Source organism: Talpa europaea (assembly GCF_964194135.1).
Source record: "Talpa europaea genome assembly, chromosome: 7".
Classification (NCBI taxonomy): domain Eukaryota; kingdom Metazoa; phylum Chordata; class Mammalia; order Eulipotyphla; family Talpidae; genus Talpa; species Talpa europaea.
Genome location: NC_140074.1, coordinates 66,417,948 through 66,438,871, shown reverse-complemented (window position 1 = coordinate 66,438,871; position 20,924 = coordinate 66,417,948). Strand labels below are relative to the sequence as shown.

The window sequence follows — 20,924 nt, the reverse complement described above, 5'->3', positions numbered from 1 at the left end:
TTAAAAGTTCGCTGAAAGTGAAACCCGGAGAAAGCAAGAGACTATTTATTGCAAATAGTAAAAGAAAATATCATACTGGTTTCTGAACCTCGAGGCTAGTACTCTTTTCAAGTCATCGTGAACAAGCCATTCTATCATTTTTTCTTCCTTTCCAATGGACACCAGTTCCTTAGCACAGCAGATTATTTATGGGTTCAAGAGTCTCACCTTTGGAACAATTCTGAATTTATCTCTTCCTTTCCAGAGACCACTGAGTTGGGCAGCAAGAAAGAACTCAAGTCCATGCCCTTCATCACCTACCTCTCAGGTCTGCTGACAGCCCAGATGCTGTCAGATGACCAGCTCATCTCAGGAGTGGAGATCCGTTGTGAGGAGAAGGGCCGCTGTCCCTCCACCTGCCACCTCTGCCGCCGGCCGGGCAAGGAACAGCTGAGTCCCACCCCAGTGCTGCTGGAAATCAACCGTGTGGTCCCCCTTTATACCCTCATCCAAGACAATGGCACCAAAGAGGTGAGATCCCTTGACACAGCCACTAAGTCCACTCTAGGACCCAGGTCCTCTGCCTCCTGCCTTTGTGGACCATATGTCTGTGGAAATTGCCTCATCATGGTGATAAGTGGATATATTGATTCCGTACCATGCTTTAAGTACATATATTGCTGCTAATCCTCAAATCTCAATGGCTTTATACAACATTTTACTTTTTTGTGCAGAGTCCCAAATATTTTTGATTGGTGGGTGGCTTACTCTGTGAATGGTTCAGAGACCCAGACTGTTCCATCTGGTGCTCCATCCACTTGATGTTTCCACAATTACTGTGCAAAGATCACACGTGAGAAGTTTCAATGGGCCAAGCCTAGAAGTGGCAGATACCATTTCAGCTCCCATTCTGTTGACTAGGACCCAGCCATCAGGCACAGCTGTCTGCAATACCTGCAGTGAAAGTGGGGAAATGTAATCTCTGTGTCTTACCTAGGAACACAAGGCATTGGTTTGTTGGAAACTTAGCAGCCTCTGCCTGAATAGTATACTTGGATTATCTCATAGAACCTGCTCTCCAGATGTGTGGTTTACATATAAATATTGGGTAGATTCATATTAAATTGCTGCCATTTGATCATTTTTTATTTATAAAAATGGTGGTTCATGCTAATGCCATGCCCCCTTTACAAGTGAGGAAACCTGATAGGTGTTTAGTGATTTATTCAAAGTTGGTCTTCTCCAGAGTCTACCTGCTTGATGTGAAATTATATCTCCTCCTCTTCCTCTTTCTGTGTCTTATTTTTCATGACAGCATGTAAGGGTTAAAGAGGACCAAAGAAATGATTTGAAACAACCCGGTTCACAGGATTGCAAGCTTGTGCTCATGGAATACTTCTTATAGATTCTGTCTTTCAGGAGCTCCCTCCATAAAACCAGGGATAATGATGTTGCTTCCTCGGTGAGGGACGAGGAAGGTGGAAAAGCACCGTTACTTGGTTCCCACTCTTCCCTCTGCAGCAACTGCCAGACAGACCTTGATCTCCAAAGTGTGCAATCTGGTAGATCACTGACCAAGTTCACTAGGAGTCATGCATTATGCACTCATCCCGCAGCATCTTATCGAGATGTGCTGAGTAAGTGCTGGAGGAGACTAAGTGGTCAGATAGGGCTTCACAGAGGACAGAGAGGGGATGTAAGCAAGTGGGGGAGAGTTCCAGTAGAAGGGGGCCTGAGACAAAAGAGCATGGTCTGTACAAAGATCAAAAGACACTGCTCGTGGGCCTCCCCTGGTGGCGCAGCGGCCTCTGCGGTGCCGGTTCCATCCCTGGCTGCTCCCTGGCCACCCGGAGGAGGGTCCCACATGGCGCGCAGACCTCTCCTGCCGCCCGCTGCTCCCCTCAGCAGAGCAGCTCTGCTCTGCTCCCTGCTCTGGCTCTGGTGAATTCTCTCACCCTCCCGCGCTTCTGACTGTACCCAGTGCATGTATTAAAAAAAAAAAAAAAAAAAAAAGAGAGAGAGACACTGCTTGTCACTAAGACCAGGAGTAGCAGGAGAGCAGAGACGAGGCCAGGGAGTAAGAAGGAACCTGATCGCTTAGGGTATGGCTAGCCAAGTCATGGAGTTCAGATGCCACCCCTTAGATGGGATGCTGAACATACATAATTAATAAGAGAATGATAGGGTTAGAGTCATGTGGCAGAAAGAGTCTTCTGTAAACAACCCCCTTGACCATGAGTGGGAGAACAGATGAGATACAATGGAATACTCTGCAACAGATGAAATGAATGAGGCAGAGTGCCAATTAAATATGAGATGAATGAGCACAATAGCAAATGAAGAAATTAAGTTCAGAGTTAATTTTAAATAGCATGATACCCTCTTCCTTGTTTTAAGTAAAACAAATGTGCCCTCCCACACACCAAATCCACTAGCTTTTAGCAATAAATGTAGTTGCCATAAATGATTTAAAAAGGGAATGCAGGAAGTGACACACAAAGGCTTCAGGATGCTGGTGGTCTTGAGTCAGCAGAGGCTGACATGAGGAAACCTTGGTCACAAGTTGATGGTCAAATTCCTAGCTCACATTTTGGGTGGTGGACTTTTTGGAGTTTATTAAAGTATTAAAACTTGCTGTCACTAAATGGATGACCACATAAGGCCTAACCGTGCAAAGTGCAGCAGTGAACTTTGCTCATGACCCAAGCATTGTGAATATTCTAATTCTGTGAATCAAAGGCCCCCCACACTCATAACATGAAAGCCAAATGTGTGTATGTCTCCACACCTCGGGCCTTAGAGTGAGATTTGACTGTGGAAGTGTAAGGGTGGAAGCAGGGAGTCCTGTGAAGAGGCTGCTGAGGCTTCCAGTGAGTCCCAGAGGGAATCTGTCCTGTGTTGTGTGGTGAAGGGAGCTTTCCAGGACTCATGAATAGGGGTGCTGGATATCCCCCACGATTGCTCTGTGAACTTGTGCCAAGGACTGCCTTTCTGGGTCACTGTCTCTGCATCTGCAACGTGGCACCATAGGAGCTATGAGAAAGCACGTTTGTGCTATGTTCTGGCCTCTTGGGTGGTAGAAAGAGCAGGAGTCATATCCCCCATGTCTGGATTCTATGCCAGCTTCCCCGAGCATTATCATAACAGTGGATTCTTTGGGAATCTAGGAGGTCATTGTGAGGCTGATTCATGGAGTTCATCAGAGAAGCCTGAAAACAGTCACTAGATGTCTCTGTCTTCCTTTCAGCAGATCTGAAGACAGCATGGATTCATTCATTATTAGGTGTTTGGGGCACCTCCGATATGCAAAATACCATATCTCAAGAAGTGATGAGTGTGACAAATGCACAGGGTCTTTTTCTTCATGGAGTTGACAGATGTGTAGAGAAAACAGATATTCATGAATCAAGCACACAAATAAGCCAAGACTGTACAAAGTATCGAGAAGGCCAGGCCGGTGCTTGAAAGTCCTGACGGGGTTCTTGCGAGGCCAGGGGAGGTGTCCTCAGGAGGTGACCTGGGGATGAAATCCCTGGGAGTCAGGTACATAAAGTGAATGTGGGGAGCTGGGCTTAGGGGCAGGGAGGAGGATCCTGAGAGCATTCCAAGTCAGTGGCCCCCGCTCCTGCAAAGGCCTGAAGAATGAGCAAACAGGCTCCTTCCCCCCTGAGGAGCTGAGTAAGAACCAGGTGAGAGGAAGCAGGTCTGAGGGTGAGCTGCAGGGTAGTGGCGAGGCAGGCTCAGGCCAGGCAGAGATGTGAAAGTGGCAGCTGTGTGGAGTTTGGCTGCCGTGGGGAGCTATGGAGGAGTTAGGGAAGACAGACAGGCATGGTGCTGGCTTCTCAGTCCAAGCTCTTCTCCTCCTCATCATTTTTGCAAAGAACTGCTCAGAGCTGGTTGACAGGGCTGGCTTCCGTCTCCCCATCCCAAGTCCCAGCGACAGGCCTGGTTAGTTTCATGCTAGTCTCTGGCCATGGTGCACCAGTATGCCCAAGGGAGCCCAACTGTGGCAGGAATGGCTGGACAGCCCCACTGAAGGTCTGGAAATGACCCTGGAGCAGAACAGGGCCACTGAGCAAGGCTGGTATGATAGAAAAGCAGCCTTTCTCATGTGTCCATCACCTGTTTTTATGCCTCTGCTTCTCCATCTCTCATGGCCTTTCCCTCTCTGCCCTTTTCTGCTGCTCATGCAGAGGACACATAGATATAACACAGAGACCTGGACTCTGACATTGAGTCACAGCAAGGCAGAGGCAAGTTCTTTTTTTCTTTCTGGAACTTTTTTTCCTCCCTGAAAAAACAGAGAAGAGGTGGAATGAGTCTCTTTCTGAGTGTCCCTCAGGAGACTGCCAAAGTGGACTCAGTGCAGGCTGTGTGAGCCACCCAGCTGGGGCTGGGTTTCTTCCTCCACCCCCCAGTCACTGCTGCAGGCTGCTGAGTCACTTCTCCAAACCTCAGTTTCCACATCTGTAAAGTATAAGTTCATGATCCCTACCTCATGTGGCATCAAACAAGATCATGGCTGCATCACATCTGCTCCATAGCATGCGAAGTGCAAGTGTTTTCTAAGATAACTATAACATATGTGTCTACATTGACCCCTTCCCAAAATAATCCAACTTCAGAAGATTAAAATAAATATACACTGGCTCCTTCTTTGCTTTTGTTGGTACCTCTTCTAGGTAGCAAGCCATAGCTGTGCAGGTATCTGAAGTGCTGCAGACATGTTATATAGGAGATCTGTATTTTGCATAAGATAGGTCACCCATGAATGCACAAGGGCAAATGACAAATGGAGGCTATTTTAGGAGCATTTCCTCATTATTGGAACTCATACTCATACATACAGTTGCACAACTAAAAGAATTTCCTTTTCCCATAGTCTTTGAAAAGCAAAATGAATCTCACTCGTGAGCATTGCTGACTCAGTGAGTTATTTGAATTGCTGAGTCCTCTTCTGGGTCCCATTGTGGGGCAGAAAGTCTCAGCAAGAGGGTCTGACTTGCCTGGTGTAGGGGAAGTGCTGGCTTTTGACTCTGGACCAGGATCAGAGAGTGCTCTGGCTGTCCTTGGAAGCTGTAGAAACTAGACCCTTTAGTGGCTGGGTTTCCTTGGCTGCATGGGGAAGGATGATGACTTCTGTCTCAGCTGGGAAGGGAACTTCACTGTGGTTTTGAATAAGCAAAACAGGAAAAAGGTCTTTATCATGGAGAATTTGTTTAATACATAAATCTTCTCTTTCCACCTCTTCAGAGACCCTTACACAGCCCAAAGCCACAGAGCTTGGCTAACTACATTTACTGCTTAGAGGTACAAGACTTTGTGTTGCTGTTAATTTAGCTTTCCGATTAAAAGGAGGTGGCTCCAAGTTGGGGAGACAGAGAAATGTGATGGTAAAGAGCCAGGCTTTGAATCTCACATCTGTCATTGACTCTCTGAGTGACCTTCCTTTTACTCATTTGTAAAATCGCTTCTTATCCCCTATCTGGTTGGGGGTTTTCTTGGGAAGAACTAGAGAATTAGGACCACTGGAATCTGAACTAGGTTCTTTCCTGGACTGTTATATGGCATTGAACATGATTCTTCTAGTGTTTTGTCTTTTATCTGTCTTTTATCTCACAATGAGAAATATAGGCTAACTTCATTCACAGTCCCCTTTTGTGCTGCAACGGGTCTAACTTTCAGCCAGAAAAAAAGGGAGATAGTTTGAGGTTGAAAGAGGCATCTTGTGACCTGCAGTTTACTTTCTGTCCAAAATCACTACCAGTTTTTCACTCTTTAAATTAATATTGGAAAGAGAAAGAAAGACATATCTTGGCTTCATCCCAGTTACACAGTGTTCATGAATAGAGGTGAATATTAAAAAACCTATCCTCTTTATTTTACAGATCAACCTCTTTACAGGCAGTAATACTGAGATGCAGGGATAAGGAATTCTCTTGGCCATTCTTTGTCCCTGGGTCACATAGCCAAGGCTAAATTTGAAGGCATCAGGCATGATTTCTGACTTCAGAAATGTCTCTTATCTCTTGGAGACTCAATTTCCTCATCTCTGAAATGGGTTTTGGCCATTTCCCTGTAAGACTGCCATGTAGAAAATTAAGAAATGGATTGCTAGTGTTTTTAAGACCGTGAAATACTCTATATGGCTCTTTTTCTCATGCTCAAGCTTCCTGGTTTCCAGTAAAGTGAACTTTTCCCCCTTTTCACACTGCCCTACAAAGAGCCATAATTTTGGTCTTGTTTTGGGTGTCTGACTTTGCAGAAGATCCTCTTTCTCTGCCAGAAGGATTGTTTGCTCTACTTCCCACTTACCGGCTCCTACTGAGAGAAAATTCCAAGTGACTGCTCTTGGAAAAGAAATGAATAGCCAGGATCAGCCTCCATCATTATTACTACCACTATCATCATGACCACACTGAATTGGGTTGCTTAGCATGTGTCAGGAAAATGGTATGAAGGGGAATAAGACACATTGTGCCTTCAAGGAGCTCACAGTCTAGTGGATGAGTCAGAAGAGCCATATAAGTCTATAATTTCTTACATATGCTACATCAATACATGATTTATTTTCAAGAATATAATAGACATTCCAACAGTGTTAGCCAAGGAGGAGAAAGAAGCACTGAGGGGGGAATCTGGAAAAGATTCTTGGGGCAAGGAAGGTGGATAAGGACAGATAGTAGAGCAACTTAAGACAAGTCTATTGGTGGCAAAGATAAGACTAGCTCATGTTATGCCAAAAACTGTGCCAAAGGCTTTACATGCCTTATCTCGCCTGATCACCTGACAACTTAGCAGGGGAAGTACTGTCATCATCCTTATTTCATAGATGAGGTGATGCGACTGAGGCTCAGAGAAGCTTGCACCTAGGTCCGTAAAGTTCCAAAGCTAGTCTAGGCCGTAGTGGGAAAACTCTGGTCCAAGGGAAAATCCAGCCTGCCCCCTGCTTATACAAATAAAATTTATGCAGCAGCCCTCACTCATCTGATTAGTGATCATCAGTGACTGCTTTCCCAGCACAGTGGCAGAGTTGAGTGGTCGCCACAGAAAATGGCATGGTATGCAAAACCCAAAAGGTTGATTTTCTAGTCCTTTTCAAAAAAAGTTCGACAAACCTTGTCTAGACTGAGGGACACCAGGGGGAAAAAGGGGGAAAGAAATTTAAATGCCAAATACTATGTACTGAACATACAGTATAGAAGACTGTGACCCAACAGTTATTGAGTGCTGATTGTATGCCTGGAGATGCCTGGCATTTTTAGATGCTCAGTGGGTTAATATATATTCTCACTCTTTTCCCCTATGGCATTTTTCAAATAAGCAGTATAATACCCATTTCATAAATTAAAAAGCAAAAATCTCAGGATTTCAAGAGTTAAACAATTGACCTAAGGTCACACAGCTAGTGACTTGTGGGGGGTCAGAATCCAAGCCCAGGATGCCTGCAAACAAAGCCTCCATGTTTAATCATTCACTTTTGCAACAAGTCGGAAATATTTAAAAGAGCTAAAATTAGCAAAATGATATCCAGAAGATTTAATGAGTTGTGGGCAGCTTTGAATGTTATGTTGAGGGATTTGGGTACCGTTTAAACTACAGGGGGCCAGGGGAAGACATAACTAGATATGAATTTTAGACTAATAAAACCCTTTGTGGCAAGGGTTATTAATTGGGGGTCCACAGCCTCAGATTTTTAAAGGCCTTTTGTTCTCAGAAAGTTTATACAGAATTATAGATTATTGTGAATTTCTTTCAGGGTAAAAAAATATTATGGCATCAGCAAATTTTCTGTTTTTAACCCAAATGCTGTAGAGCACTAGAGAAAGAACCAGTTAGTTGGAATGTCCATTGTAGAAGTCCATATATGAGATGTCTGGAAGAGCAGGGACTTGATTCAAATTTTAACAAATATTTATTAAGGGTCTCCTATGCCAGGGACTGTTCTGGACATTTGGAATACATCAGGGAGCAAAACAGGCATATATTTCCACCATCTGGAAACTTAATTTCTACCACAGCATGTGTGGGAGACATAAAATAAACAATCAGAATAGTAAATAATATAGTTTATTAGAAGGTGGAGGGGTGGAGGGAAGTAAGCAGAATAGAGGTCAGGAGTGCTCGTGGAGTGTGGAGACTTGCATCTCAGAGTCTCTCAATGCCCATCAGAGTCATTTGCGATGGGGTTGGCAGAAGTGTTTGTTACAAGTGTAGATCCCTGCCTTCCACCTGCTGACTCCGTTTCTCTGGGGGGTGAGGCTGGGAATCCTCATTTTTGCAAGTTCCCTAGATGATTCTGATGCACACTGAGTTTGAGAACCACTGTCTCAAATGATGGTTCATAGGTCTTTGTCATTCTGAAATTCATTCAGGAAATTCCTCACTTGGGGATTAAGAAAGTCAAGTACTTGGTCTAGTATAGCCTAAATCTTTTCGGCCTTTGTGGGTGACTTCTTCATCTTCGTGCATTCTGAGAAGGAGGTGAACTGGACAAGAACCAGACTGTCAGGCAATCCTTGGCAAGAAGGAAGATCAAAGAAAAGAGAGGGAAATAATCCACATATTACTCAACACACTCATGGTCAATTACAAAAGAGGAACTTAATGCTTGGCTTGCCTACTTGCAAAACTGGAAAACATAGCTATTTCATGGGACCAGAAGACTACCAGATTCAATAAAACACACAGATTTAGTAAATGCAAACAGTTTTGCATTAGAGTAGGGGGTTTTTGCCACTATAGGTCATTGAATTCAGTTAGCAAATGTAATTTTAAAAAAGAGAGAATGGCAGTTTGTCTTTCCTTTGTGATGTTAATAACAACCATTTACTGAGCTGCTCAGTTGTGCCACAAGCTTCTCAAGCACTTTATGTACTTAGCTCACAGAATCCTCACCTCAGCCCCTCTTGGTGGGTACTGTTAGTATCTTTCTTTTGACACTGAAAACTGAGGCACTGAGAAGTTGACATCATTTGCCCCAAGGTCCAACAAATAGGAGCTGGTGGAGCCAGGACTTTTTCCCTGTGGGCACCTGAGCTTTTCTTATTTCATTCTGCTCGCTCTAGTAACCACTTCCTTTAGTATGTCAAATACAGTGTAATAAATGGAAGTCTAGTGTGTACTGAAGACACTCTGATGCCTTTATTACCTTCTCCAGTTCAGTGTCTTCATTTTTTTTTTTTTTTTTTTTATTAAATGACCATGACTTTTGGGAAAAACAGACTCCTACTATTTACACTGATTTACCCCCATTCGTTTCTGGGTAGGCTCCCTTCATCCAATGGGATAATAGTGGATTCTCCTTGTTTTTAATCCTTGCAGGCACCAAGTTTGTCATAAATGACTTTGTCTTTATGTTGATAGCGTTTTCTCTCTCAGTCATTATAATCTTGAAACCAATGAGATATTGTTGATACTTCTTTTTCCTTCCTGACTGCCCCCAGCCCTCTGAAACTACAACCTATTGAATCCTGTAGATTTTTCTTTTTCTTCTAAGCATTTTTCAGTTATGCTCACTTATACCCAGTATGGTCCAAATATTACCTTGACTGTGCCAACAACCCTCATCAGTCCACTTTCTCCCTTGTAGCCAACAACCCTTATCTCTTCCAGTCCACTTTCTCCTTTTACTCCCTTGAGAGTGATAGTCTCAAAATAAAGCCTGCTCACATCACATCACTTTCCTGATTAAAACTCTTAAACTTCCTTCCAAATGCTCTTAGGATCAAGACCAAGGTGCTCATGATGGCCCACCAAGGGTTTCTTGGACTGGCCCTTCCAGTATCTTAAAACTTATCTGCTACCCCAACCCCCCTGGCTTCCTGTGCACTAATCACAGTGATCCTCCAGTTCCTAGGAACATTATGACACAGGGCCTTTGCACATGCCATTTAGCTCTGCAAAGTATCTTCTCAGCCCTCACTCAGTTAACTGTTCCTCACCTACCTGATTGCTGAGTCTTCTGGATTTGACAAAGTTCCCCTGTTTTGTTTGCTTAAATTCTTAAGTCTTTTCCTCTTTCTTCCCTAGTGGGTAATATAGTTTCTCATTATGATTTTATAATTTGCAATTGTTGATTGTTGTCTGTGTCTCTTCCTTCACCATAGTTTATTCTTTTATGAGGACAGCAGTAAACAATGAGGAAGAAAGGAAAGAGAAGGTAGACTCATGAATGAAAGCTAACCGAGTTCACTTCCTGATTCCTTTAAACCACACCTTGCCCAGGTTACAGAGTCTGTGTTTGAGCACCTCCAGTAACAGCTTGGTCTGTAGCATCCTGCTTCCCTCGCTTCTAGAATATCCTTTCTTGTGTTATGCGCAAACATTTTTCTATATGTTAGGGGTAAAAGATTTTAGTCCTTACTAGACAAACTTTTGCTCAGCATTGTACCAACAGCTTCTAGTCTAGTACATAACAAATAGAAGAAATTCAGTAAATGTATTTTGAATGGTAATAAATCAATGAGTAGGTGAAAAATGAGTGAAAATATGCTTACAAGGTGTTTTCACATGTGCTGGCCCCTTTCAATAGGTCTTTGAAAGCCACAATGTTTATCTTCATTTTACAGATAAGGAAACTGAGGCTCAGGAAGTATAGCTACCACCCCCACACCCCTTAAGCCCCGCAGGGCTAACAAATGTCAGAGCCAGAGCTAGAATCCTTTTTCCAGCTGTCTCAACCATTCATTCATCTCACAACCATCATTTATCTGAGGATGTCACACATTGACTGCCCCAGCCAGGGTGATGCTGGGCTTCCAGGAACTGAATGAGCCGCAAGCCCCATCCCTGTTGGAGCTGAGTTCTGTTCACAGGAGGGCTCTTCTTGGGTCATTAGGCAACTTCAGTCAGCCAGTGATGCTCAGGGCCCAGAGAGAATTCACAAACTATTCAACTCTCTATTTCTGTCTAATCTAAAAAGAAAAAAGTCATTCCAGATGTGCCTCACAATTCACCAGGCAGAGGTAGTTGAAGGCCACATGAGTTTGTACCATTCCACAGCCAGTGGGTCTTGCAGCGCCTTCTCTGGCCAGCAGAGTCACATCATTCCTTGCAATTATGGGCATAAGGGTTCCAGGTCATAAATTCAAGTCCTGAGGGAAGGAGAAATCTTTGAAGAATGTGGCTTCTCCTGGAACCATGTGTTTTTTCCTTTTTAAATATTATCTCCTTTTCCCTTTTTGGGGAGGACTGTTAAATACCTAGATCTCCTGCTACCGATCCTAAAACCAATTTTGTTTAGAGAAGTGTAACATACGAGATACTACCCTGATCAACCTCTCGTATCTATTACGTTTCAGTTTGAACAATGATCAATTCATGTCAAGTCCATGTTACTTGCTCTCTCATCTCAGAAATAAGGGCTCAAAAAAAAAAAAAAAAGCAAATCCATGCCATTAAAATGCACCATATTCTCCAAATTAACTCTAATTTCTCTAGATGATCACATATCCAGCCTTTGTGCATGTTTGTGAGATTGTCTTACATTTTTGGTACTAGTATATTTAAATTGGGAGCTAAGTGAGATTCAGACAGTGTTATTGGTTGATAGGTAAATCTCCTTAAATCTGTAGTGCATGCTCTCTCTCTCCTCTCCTCTCTCTCCTCTCTCCTCTCTCTCTTCTCTCTCCTCTCTCTCCTCTCTCTCTCCTCTCTCCTCTCTCTCTTCTCTCTCCTCTCTCTCCTCTCCCTCCTCTATCTCTCCCTCCTAATCCGTTATGATATTTTATTCAGAAAATTGGATTGTTGTCTATAACCTAGATCTTGTTCATTGCATCCCATGATCATTTAACTTGTTTCTCTGCTTCTTTTAACATGGTAGTTAGGTCTAGAAGCTTGACCAGGCTTTGGCAGTTCACCACAACCAGCATTGATAGACCTGTAGACCAAGATGATTTAATAAGACAATTTGAACTTTCTACTCTAGTAGTTAAGAGTTTATCTTTGATGCCAGTAAAACCTGTCATCAAATTCTGATTCTTCCCTTTTTCCAATGGGATTTTGGCAAGATATTCTGAGCCTTTGTTCCCTGAGAAGTACTATGGGGCTATTAACAGCAATACCTAATTTCTGACGTTATTGTATTAAATGAAATGGCTATCTAATGTGTTGAGCCTGATATATAGTAAGTAGTGAATATAGACAAACTGTCATTTGTCTTTTTCTCTCTTCCTATTCTTCCTCTTGCTTTTCCATCCCCTCCTCCTCCACTTTTCATTATTTTATTTTATGATCAAAGCAAGACCTATGAGAAAGAAAGGAGCAGGAAAGCTCAGAAATGGGAGGGATTATCCAAGCATCTAGCCCAACCCTTGTTTATTGCTTGATTCTTTTCTATTATACTTTACAAGTGCCTGTGTTTGATTATTCTTCTTAACAGCTTGCTCGGTGACCCCTGAGTAACCTCTTCTCTTACCACTAAAACATCCTTCTTTATATTGAATCAACATATTTTCCTATATATTTCTTGTCGTTGTCATTTCTATTTCTGTCCATCAATACTATATTGAAATAGTCTTACCTATGAACTTACTAGACAAAGCATTTGTTTTGTGGTCAGGGAGAAGAGGACTCAAATATCAGCTCTGCCACACATTTCTGTGTGCTTTTGGGCAGATTATTTAAGGTTTTAAGTTTCTGTTTTCTCATCAGTAAAATGTGAGCAAAGGTGTCTACCTTCTAGACCTATTTTTCAAATTAATTAAAATAATCCATGTAAGGTGCATAATAGCAATGTGTGGCACATAGCAGTTCAATAAAATTCCTCTCTCCTGGTTCTAAGTGATAGTCTTTCAAGTATTTGAAGACATTTTGGGTCTCATTTAGACTTTTCTGGAAAACATCCTCAGTTCCATCAATAGTTTTTCATCACATGCTTCTGAGTCAGTCTTATCCTAGCCATCCTGATTTTTGGCCTCTGAAAGAGCTATAGCAGATCTGTGTCCTTGTTAATGATATATGATGTATGAAGAAGTTACGCCATGCAGAAATTATTTCATTTGTCTTGAGAATTAAGGGTAGAATCCAAGTCCGTTGCTTTCAACTTTGGGATTTGTTCGGGGCCCTACTAACTTCTATCTTGGGTGTCATATACATTGTAGGTATTCTAAACATAACTTGTGAGTGGCTAAAAGAAGAAGTTCAGAAAGAGAAATCTCTTATCAATAGCACACAGTTGTTTTGGGACCAGGATTTAAACACTTGTGGTTCTATAGCATGTATGGGTCATGTAAGTCCTAGAAACCATGTAAGTCATAGAAACTGCTTATCATTAAGTACTCCTTCTATTCTTGGATGTGGAAAAGCCTGATCTAGCATCAAGTAACCTTTCTTAGATTCTATAGAATCCCTCCTCCAACTGTCTTTTTCTTTACCTTCCCTTGATGGTAACAGTTCTTGTTCAATTCTTACCTCTGAGTCACCCCCAGCCCCTTCGAAGCTGTTCCATCATCTAGTCAAAGTTTGTTTTTTTTTTCTTTCTTTTTTTTTTTTAAAGAAATACTTTTTTTGGATTTATTTATTTATTTATACAAGCACTGGGTACAATCAGAAGCACAGGAGGGTGAGAGAATTCACCAGAGCCAGAGCGGGGAGCAGAACAGGCAGACTGACCAAGTACACTGCTGAGGGGAGCAACAGGCGGCAGGAGAGGTCTGGCGCCATGTGTAACCCTTGCCAGTAGCCGGGGATCGAACCAGCAGTGCAGAGAACACAGGCAGCTTCGCAACCCAGTGCTTAACCACTGTGCCACCGGGGAGGCCCAAAGTTTTTTTGTTTTTTTTTTTTTCAATCTCAGAACTCAACAAATACCTTCTGTTAACTCAGTCCAAAACCATTCTCCTCAAATTTTCTGTAGAAGCATCAATCTGCTATTAAAAGAGCTGGACTTGGCACTTTGAACTTTCGCTTGCCCAACCTGAATCTTTTCCAGAAATTATTGTTTCCCTTCAAAAAAATCAGAGGGGATATTAGGAAATAGAAGCATGGTAGTTGTGTGGGGTGGGGGAATGCTCATTAGTGAGAGCACCATCCATGGTGCTCTCTCCATGGTGCTCCATTCATAGTGTAGTTTCTCAAATATGCATATAGCCATTGTGAATGGAGCAGTGGAAATATAGATGGATGGATGGGTGGATAGCTAGATAGGCATCTATCTGTCTATATACCTGCAGGTAGGTATACTGACATGTTTGTTTATTTAACAATCTATTTGTTCATGAGAGTATTAGTTCCTTTTAAAGTTAACAGACACATCAATGAGATTTTGAAGTTTTAGGTTTTTTAGTGAAATGTTACTGAGAGTGCCCAAGTTATAGAGTCAACCAAATCTAGATTTGAACTCCACATATTATGCTTACCTGCCAAATGACATTGCACTAGTGAATTAAAGTACTTGGACTCCATTTCTTATCTGTAAAATGAGGATATTCTAAGACCTACTTCCTAGGGCATTTCTGCCTATTATATGATAGATGCAAAGAAAGGACAGGACAGAGCAAGAAAGACCTCGGCTTCCATTGTCAATTTGCCACATAGTATAGATAAATAACTTAATTACATGAAATCCCAGTGAAGTAACAGTGTTCAACTTACAGAAATAGATTAAATAAGTTCATGTATATAAAGCACTTAGCAATGCCTAGCATGATTAAATTCTTGATCAGATTAGTTGCAACTTCTTTTCTTTCATCTTTGTCATCTTCCCTTCTTTTTCTTTTCCTCCTCCTGTCTTCTTGCTCTTGTCTCTATTAGATACCCAGCATAGAGTAAGTGTACAATAAATAGTAATTACCTCACCCTCAAGCACACACTGCTAAAACCCAAAAGGGCAATCAGTTCACAGAAACTAGGAAAAGCATCTTTCTCAAAGGCAAAGATACTCATTAATGTCTCTAACAGTTGATTGTAGTGACGTGTTTTTCCCCCACTGGAAAGAATATTTGAAAGAATAAAAAGAATCCTGAGCTAGATATGCCTAGAATCCTTTTATGCCTGTAAATAACAACTTTATCACATTAATCAATTTGTTTCCCCCTACAGAATATCCAAGCTCAGTGTATTGTCAATATATATTATCAAATATGCATGCGTGTGGATACATATGTTGAAATGGCATTCTTTTAGCTATGTTGTAAATGATCCCCATTTTACACATGTAGAAAGTAAGTTGAGTTACTTCTATCGTTTTGCTTAGTATGAACATTAAGATTTAGCCAAGGGCTAAGTTCCAACGATTATACTTTTAAACTTTAGCTTGTATAGCATCCTTTGCTAGATTAAGGAATCTAGACTTTTCAGAGTCCAGCTTGCCATCATGGAAATGTGATCAAATACAATAAAGCTGGTAGAAATCTCTTTTTTATAACATGTTCAAATTTCTAGACTACCTTTCAAAGGCATAGATGGGTCTAGACTAAGCATGTCCCCTGTCCTTTGACCTTTTCCCCTCTTCCTCCACAAATGGGCCCAACCATGGAGGCCTTACCAACTGGAGAGACTGCCTCCTTCAGATGCCCCCTAGGGGAACAAGGGTGTACTGGAAAAGTGAGGTCACCAGTGGCCACAGAAGGGAAATTTTGCAGTGCTATACTCAGGACTTAAGCTAACATTTAGTGACATAAACTCCACAATCTTGGACAATCCTCTGCTTGAAACCTTCCCACCCGCTCTCATCTCCAGATGTTCTCACCACAGGGGAGAGGAGTTACTATCTGTCAAAGGACAGCAGGCCTTAGAAGACAGGTCTCGTCTTTTGGGTGGGGCTGCGATGCTTGGCTAAAGGCTTCCCTTAGGAAAAGAATGAGTTCCATCCAGGTTTCCCTTCCAGAACTGAGCAGGCCAGGAGCAACGCCTTGTAGGAGACAGACTGAGAGGAGGAGCAGTCCTCTGAAGAACTTGGATTTGTATAATACCAAGAAGCCCTTGGCAGTTCAAGGTCACAGGGCAAGATGCCTTGGGAAGATGACTCATGATTAGATGATGAGGCTACTGATATGGCTGTGTCTTCTCCCTGGAGTTATAAGTGATGTTTCCTATTGCTCATAATTGGTCTGCTATTCATCACTTTCACAATTGCTATCAGCTCAGTGACAGGCAGGACAAATGGTCTAGATATAGTTTGGAACAATGTAAGCACGATCTATTGCCTTAATGACTGAGCAAGTTTACTTGGATAACATAGATTAGACATCCAAGGAGCTCCCAGACCTCTATTCCTCAGAGTTTATCACTCATTCATGCAGCACTTCTTCATGCAAGAAACATTTAGGGAGAATCTACTATGGGCCAGGCCTCATGCAAGGAGATTTTGATGAAACAAGGCAAGCAACTCAAAGTTCAATGGATAGGACAGACAGATACGCAGTTCAACAGAATACGTTAATGCATTAGCAGGGCTGTTTTCAAGGTACAGTGAAGTCCTTGAATTTGGGGACATATGTGAAAAGGGATTTCCAGAGGAGATGCTACTGCCATAGGTCTTAAAGAATGAGTGTGATGTGATCAAAGGAAAAATGAAAGAAAGTTGTTCTAGGCTGACCAAAGCCAAGTGCATAAAAGTTTGTTGCTTGTCTTGTCCATGGCAAGTGTTTCAGTGTACCTTCTACATAGGGCTGGAACAGACTATGGTGGTGGGATATGAGGCTAAAGATGGTTTGGCATCACTGTGTAAGGCCCTGCATGCCAGGCTAAGAAGCAGAATATTTATACTTGTCTTAGTCAAAGCTCTTCTAGTGGTAAGAAGCAGAAGCCCACTGAATTTTCTAAGCAAAAAAAGGGAGAAATTATTGTAATGACACAGTGATTTCTCATGCCCTCAAGGACAAAGAGCACAGCTGAGCACTCAGGAAACCACTCTTAGCAAACAAACCAAAGTGCCAGCCTCCATTTGTATAGACAGAGAAGCAGTGAAATAGATGATACCATAAGACGTAGCCAACTATGTTGGAGAAGGTGTGGGGAGATGTGTTACAATGGGAGGAGTCCACCTCAACTTTGTGGGGTCAGGGACTGTTGCCCACAGCAGGTGGTCTCAGAGCTGAGAGTTGATGCATTAGTCCATGGGGGCATGCGGAATGCTAGTGCTAAGAAAGCATGGCTGGGGAAAGGGTCGCATCAAGAGCTGGTACTAGGGCCTCCCCGGTGACGCAGCAGTTGAGCGCTGGGTTGCAAAGCTGTCCGCAGCCTCTGCAGTGCTGGTTCAATCCTCGGCTGCTCCCCGGCCACTGGAGGAGTGTCCCGCATGGTGCGCCGACCTCTCCTGCCGCCCGCTGCTCCCCTCAGCAGTGTACTTCGGTCCTTCTGCCTGCTCTGCTCCCCACTCTGGCTCTGGTGAATTCTCTCACCCTCCCATGCTTCTGACTGTACCCAGTGCTTAAATAAATAAATAAACAAACAAACAAATAAATAAATAAATCTTAAAAAAAAAAAAGAGCTGATACTAGAGGGAGAAGCAGAGCCCAGAGATTTGGGGGAGCTTGACCTAGGCACAAAGGCATTCACATGATTCATAGCCACAGAGTGGGCAGTGGCAGTATCTGCATCCAGGAAAGCCTATCATGATGGGATCAGGCCAGCAGGGTCCTCAGGGCATGTTTAGATCCCAGAGTAGGCACCCAGGTGCTTGGCAGAAGTCAACAGGCACTGGGGGAGCATCAGTATGAGTTACATATCCTTCTTGCACTCACGGTCTTGCCAGGAGGTCAGGACTGCAGAAACAAGAACATCCAACACCCACTTTTAATAAATAAGATAACTGTCGCAAAGAGGGAGACCGACTTGGCCACAGTTACTGACTGAACTGGGATGAGCTCTTTTTTCTGGGTGAGTTTTGGTTGGCCGAGGACTTTGCATTCAGCCTGGAAACTAGATTTACTCAACTAGGAGAAGGCGCTGTAGAGTGCCCAATTCCCAGATGCCATGTGGGAAAAAAAAAGTTCCATGGACAGATTTGTGTAAGTAATGCTATGACTTATAGATTATCTTCTCAGGGCTTTCCAGTGATCATTAGCATATTAATGACTGGAAACTTCTATGCAAAGCACTTGATTTAGTTTTTTTGATACAGTCTTTTCCAATTTTATTTGGCCACAGACACCACTTCTCTCCCCCTACTACTCCCCATTTTATCTGAACTGAAGTCAGTTCATATGCCGTTGTGCCCCTGCCCCTGGGAATGCATTTGGGAGTGTTGTTCTGAGTGATAACAAGAACATGGGACAGAGCAGAACAAGATTAAACCAATCATCCTGTTCCCTCCAGGGTATGTGGTGTGCCTCAACTCCTTCCTCTCTTTAATATTTGAGAAAAATGACCTGGATGGAGAAGAAGATACTGCCTTGGGAATCAGCCCTGTATTTGAATCCTACTTCTGCACCAGCTTAGATTTGTGATATTGATCAAGTCACAGTCACACGAGTCCCAAACATATTAGAGTTTGAATTTTTTCAAAGGTGGTGTCAAGAGAGTGCAGCATGGTAGGACAGGGCTTATTATGACGATTAAATTAGCTCATAGTGGCTCAGCATTTGGGCTTTGGAATTTGAGAAACTTGAGGATGAAGTTTGCTCTGCCCAATATTGACTGTAAGACATAAGAAAGGACCCCAGAGCCTCTGGAGTCTCTGTCTCATCCTCTATCCAATGGGAAGTGGGGTGCACAGTCCTGGGATTGCTATGCAGTCACTGGGTCTCTACAGAGCACACGCCAAGCACTGTGCCCGGCCCAGAAAAATGCTCCCAAATGTTCACTGTTATTTTTAATGTATTAACACTCACACTTCACCCTCTTCATGAGATGGATGGGAGCTGAAATATGGGTTGAACTGACAAGAAAAACTACTGCTTGCCTGACAAGCACAGAAGACCATCTTGTCTCTGTGTGTCTTGGGAACAGACAGCAGAGCTTTGTGCAGGACCGTCTCAATAGGTTGTATATTTATTTCTCTAATATTTTTCATCAGTAGAGGTAAGTGTGGCAAAAGGGGGGGTTTGACTGGCTCTAAGTGTCTTCCCCCTGTCACCCAGATTAACAAGCCCTTCTGTCTGGTGCTCATCATTCAGGGGAGGAGGACTTGAAAATAGAAGTTCATCCAGACAGGGGAAATGAAGTGTCATTGCTGTGATTTATGGAGCTAAAGACTGAGTTGTGTCATAGCTCATCTAGGATGTGGATCCTTGCCAGTCAGTGTTTCTTTTCTGTGTGGCCTGGTGAATGGGGGGATTTGACTCAGGGGCTAAAACTGTAAAGCTGGGCAAGGCAGGCATGTCAGGGGGCCAAAGCTTGGAATTTGGAGCTGGAGGTCAAAAGAGACTGTCTGCGCTGCTGTGTCCCACTTGCCCTGGGCCTGGTTCTGCTCAGATCTAACCCTATACTTACTCATCTGTACAGTTGCTGGGGACAGGAAGGAGCTAACAGACAGGTGCTCTAGCACCAGACCTAGAATAAGGAAAGCTTAACAGGTGTGTTTTCCCTTTATCCCATTCTCCCTTGCTTCTAAAAACCAACAGTGCCACACTCATCAGTCTCGTTACCTCCTCTGCAAGCGGTGATTAGCTGGCAGGAGTTGCTTTTTATTTTTATTTTTTAATAGACTTTATTTTTTAGAACACCTTTAGGTCCCCACCCCCAAACTGACCATAAAGAGAGTTCTCATATACCCTCTGCTCCCCACCCCTCAGAGAGCCTCCTTGGCAGCTGACATTCCACCCGGCGTGGGGCATCGGTTGCAGGGGGCCTACATGGATATTTCACCATTACCGGAAGCCTATAGTGTGCTCAGTTCCCTCTTGCTGTGCATCCAAGAGCTCTGACCAGTATGCACTGTCAACCCCCCCACCTCCCCCCACTGAGATGGTGTGCAGAATTGTTTTTCTGCCCTGATACCACCTGTGCCTCACCTGTTACTTTGGGCCCCTCCTTACCCCAGACCCTGCCCAGCAGCTTTTACTGTCACTGCAGTGTTGCCTGCTGGTAGGACATTTTAAAGAGCCCAGGAAATACATATACCTAGGACAGGAAAGTCTTAAAACAGGATGGGGATATTGTGGGGCATATCGAGAAAAAGCAAAATCTATAACGCAAATCGAAAAATGAGTAGAACCAGCAATGCTGTGGTCTGAATGTGCAAGAGAAAGAAATGACAAGTGGCATTAAGTGTAAAGAGGGTAAGAACTTGCTGACGTCATGTCGCACCTGAGTCAGAAACGCTGGAGTTGCCCCTGTTTCTCCTGTATTAGGTGGCCTTCTCTTTGCATAGTCTATGTCCTCTCCCTGAGGATTTCATCCATTTCTGTGGCTTCTGTTACTTTGAACTAGGTGACATTGCTGATGATATTCGACCTAAGAAATGGCATTTTCCTTGGTCTCTCCCTACTGGTACAGTGAAGAATCTCAATATACCCTAAGTTGGGGTGGGAGGTGTGGTGAACAGGGGTGATCAGGAGTATAACCAACAATTTTTGAAAATTGAGTGGTTTCCACCAGTGTTTATTTGGAGGTTTTATGTTTGAGATCACAGGCTGTAGAGCCAGACTTCAAGGGCTCAACTCCCAGCTGTACCACTTATTTGCTCTATGACCTTGGGCACGTATGTAAAATGAACATAAGCATACCTACCTCACAACCTGTTGGGAAAATTAAATGAGTTCACATATCCAAAGTACTGAAGTTTGTTGTGAAGGGTAACATACTGGAAGCATCTGTAACAGTCCCTGGCAGATAGCAAGCACTCAATAAACATTAAGGACTGTTACTAATCTTCGGTTAGTGAGACTGTTGCTTATGATGTCAGGGACTGAGAGAATGGGCTTCAGGTTCAAACTACCTGGCTCTGAGTTCTGGTTTTTGCTCTTTTCAGCTAGGTGACTTTGATTAGGCACCCTTCCAGCCATAGTTACCCCATCTGTAAAATGGGCATGGTAGCAGCCAAGCTGCCTCAGAAGGCT

General features: G+C 43.2%; 1 protein-coding gene across 5 annotated transcripts in view; it reads left to right on the top strand.

The window, feature by feature from the left end:
* ASTN2 (astrotactin 2) overlaps positions 1 to 20,924 on the top strand; it is a gene marked incomplete at both ends in the record, with an annotated part of 818,546 nt that overhangs the window by 642,118 nt on the left and 155,504 nt on the right. For all 5 annotated transcript variants that reach the window (XM_084237291.1, XM_084237290.1, XM_084237288.1 and 2 more), the window contains one exon: positions 245 to 510. In XM_084237291.1, coding sequence (XP_084093417.1) covers positions 245 to 510 — 266 coding nt within the window. The remainder of the gene's footprint in view (positions 1 to 244; positions 511 to 20,924) is intronic.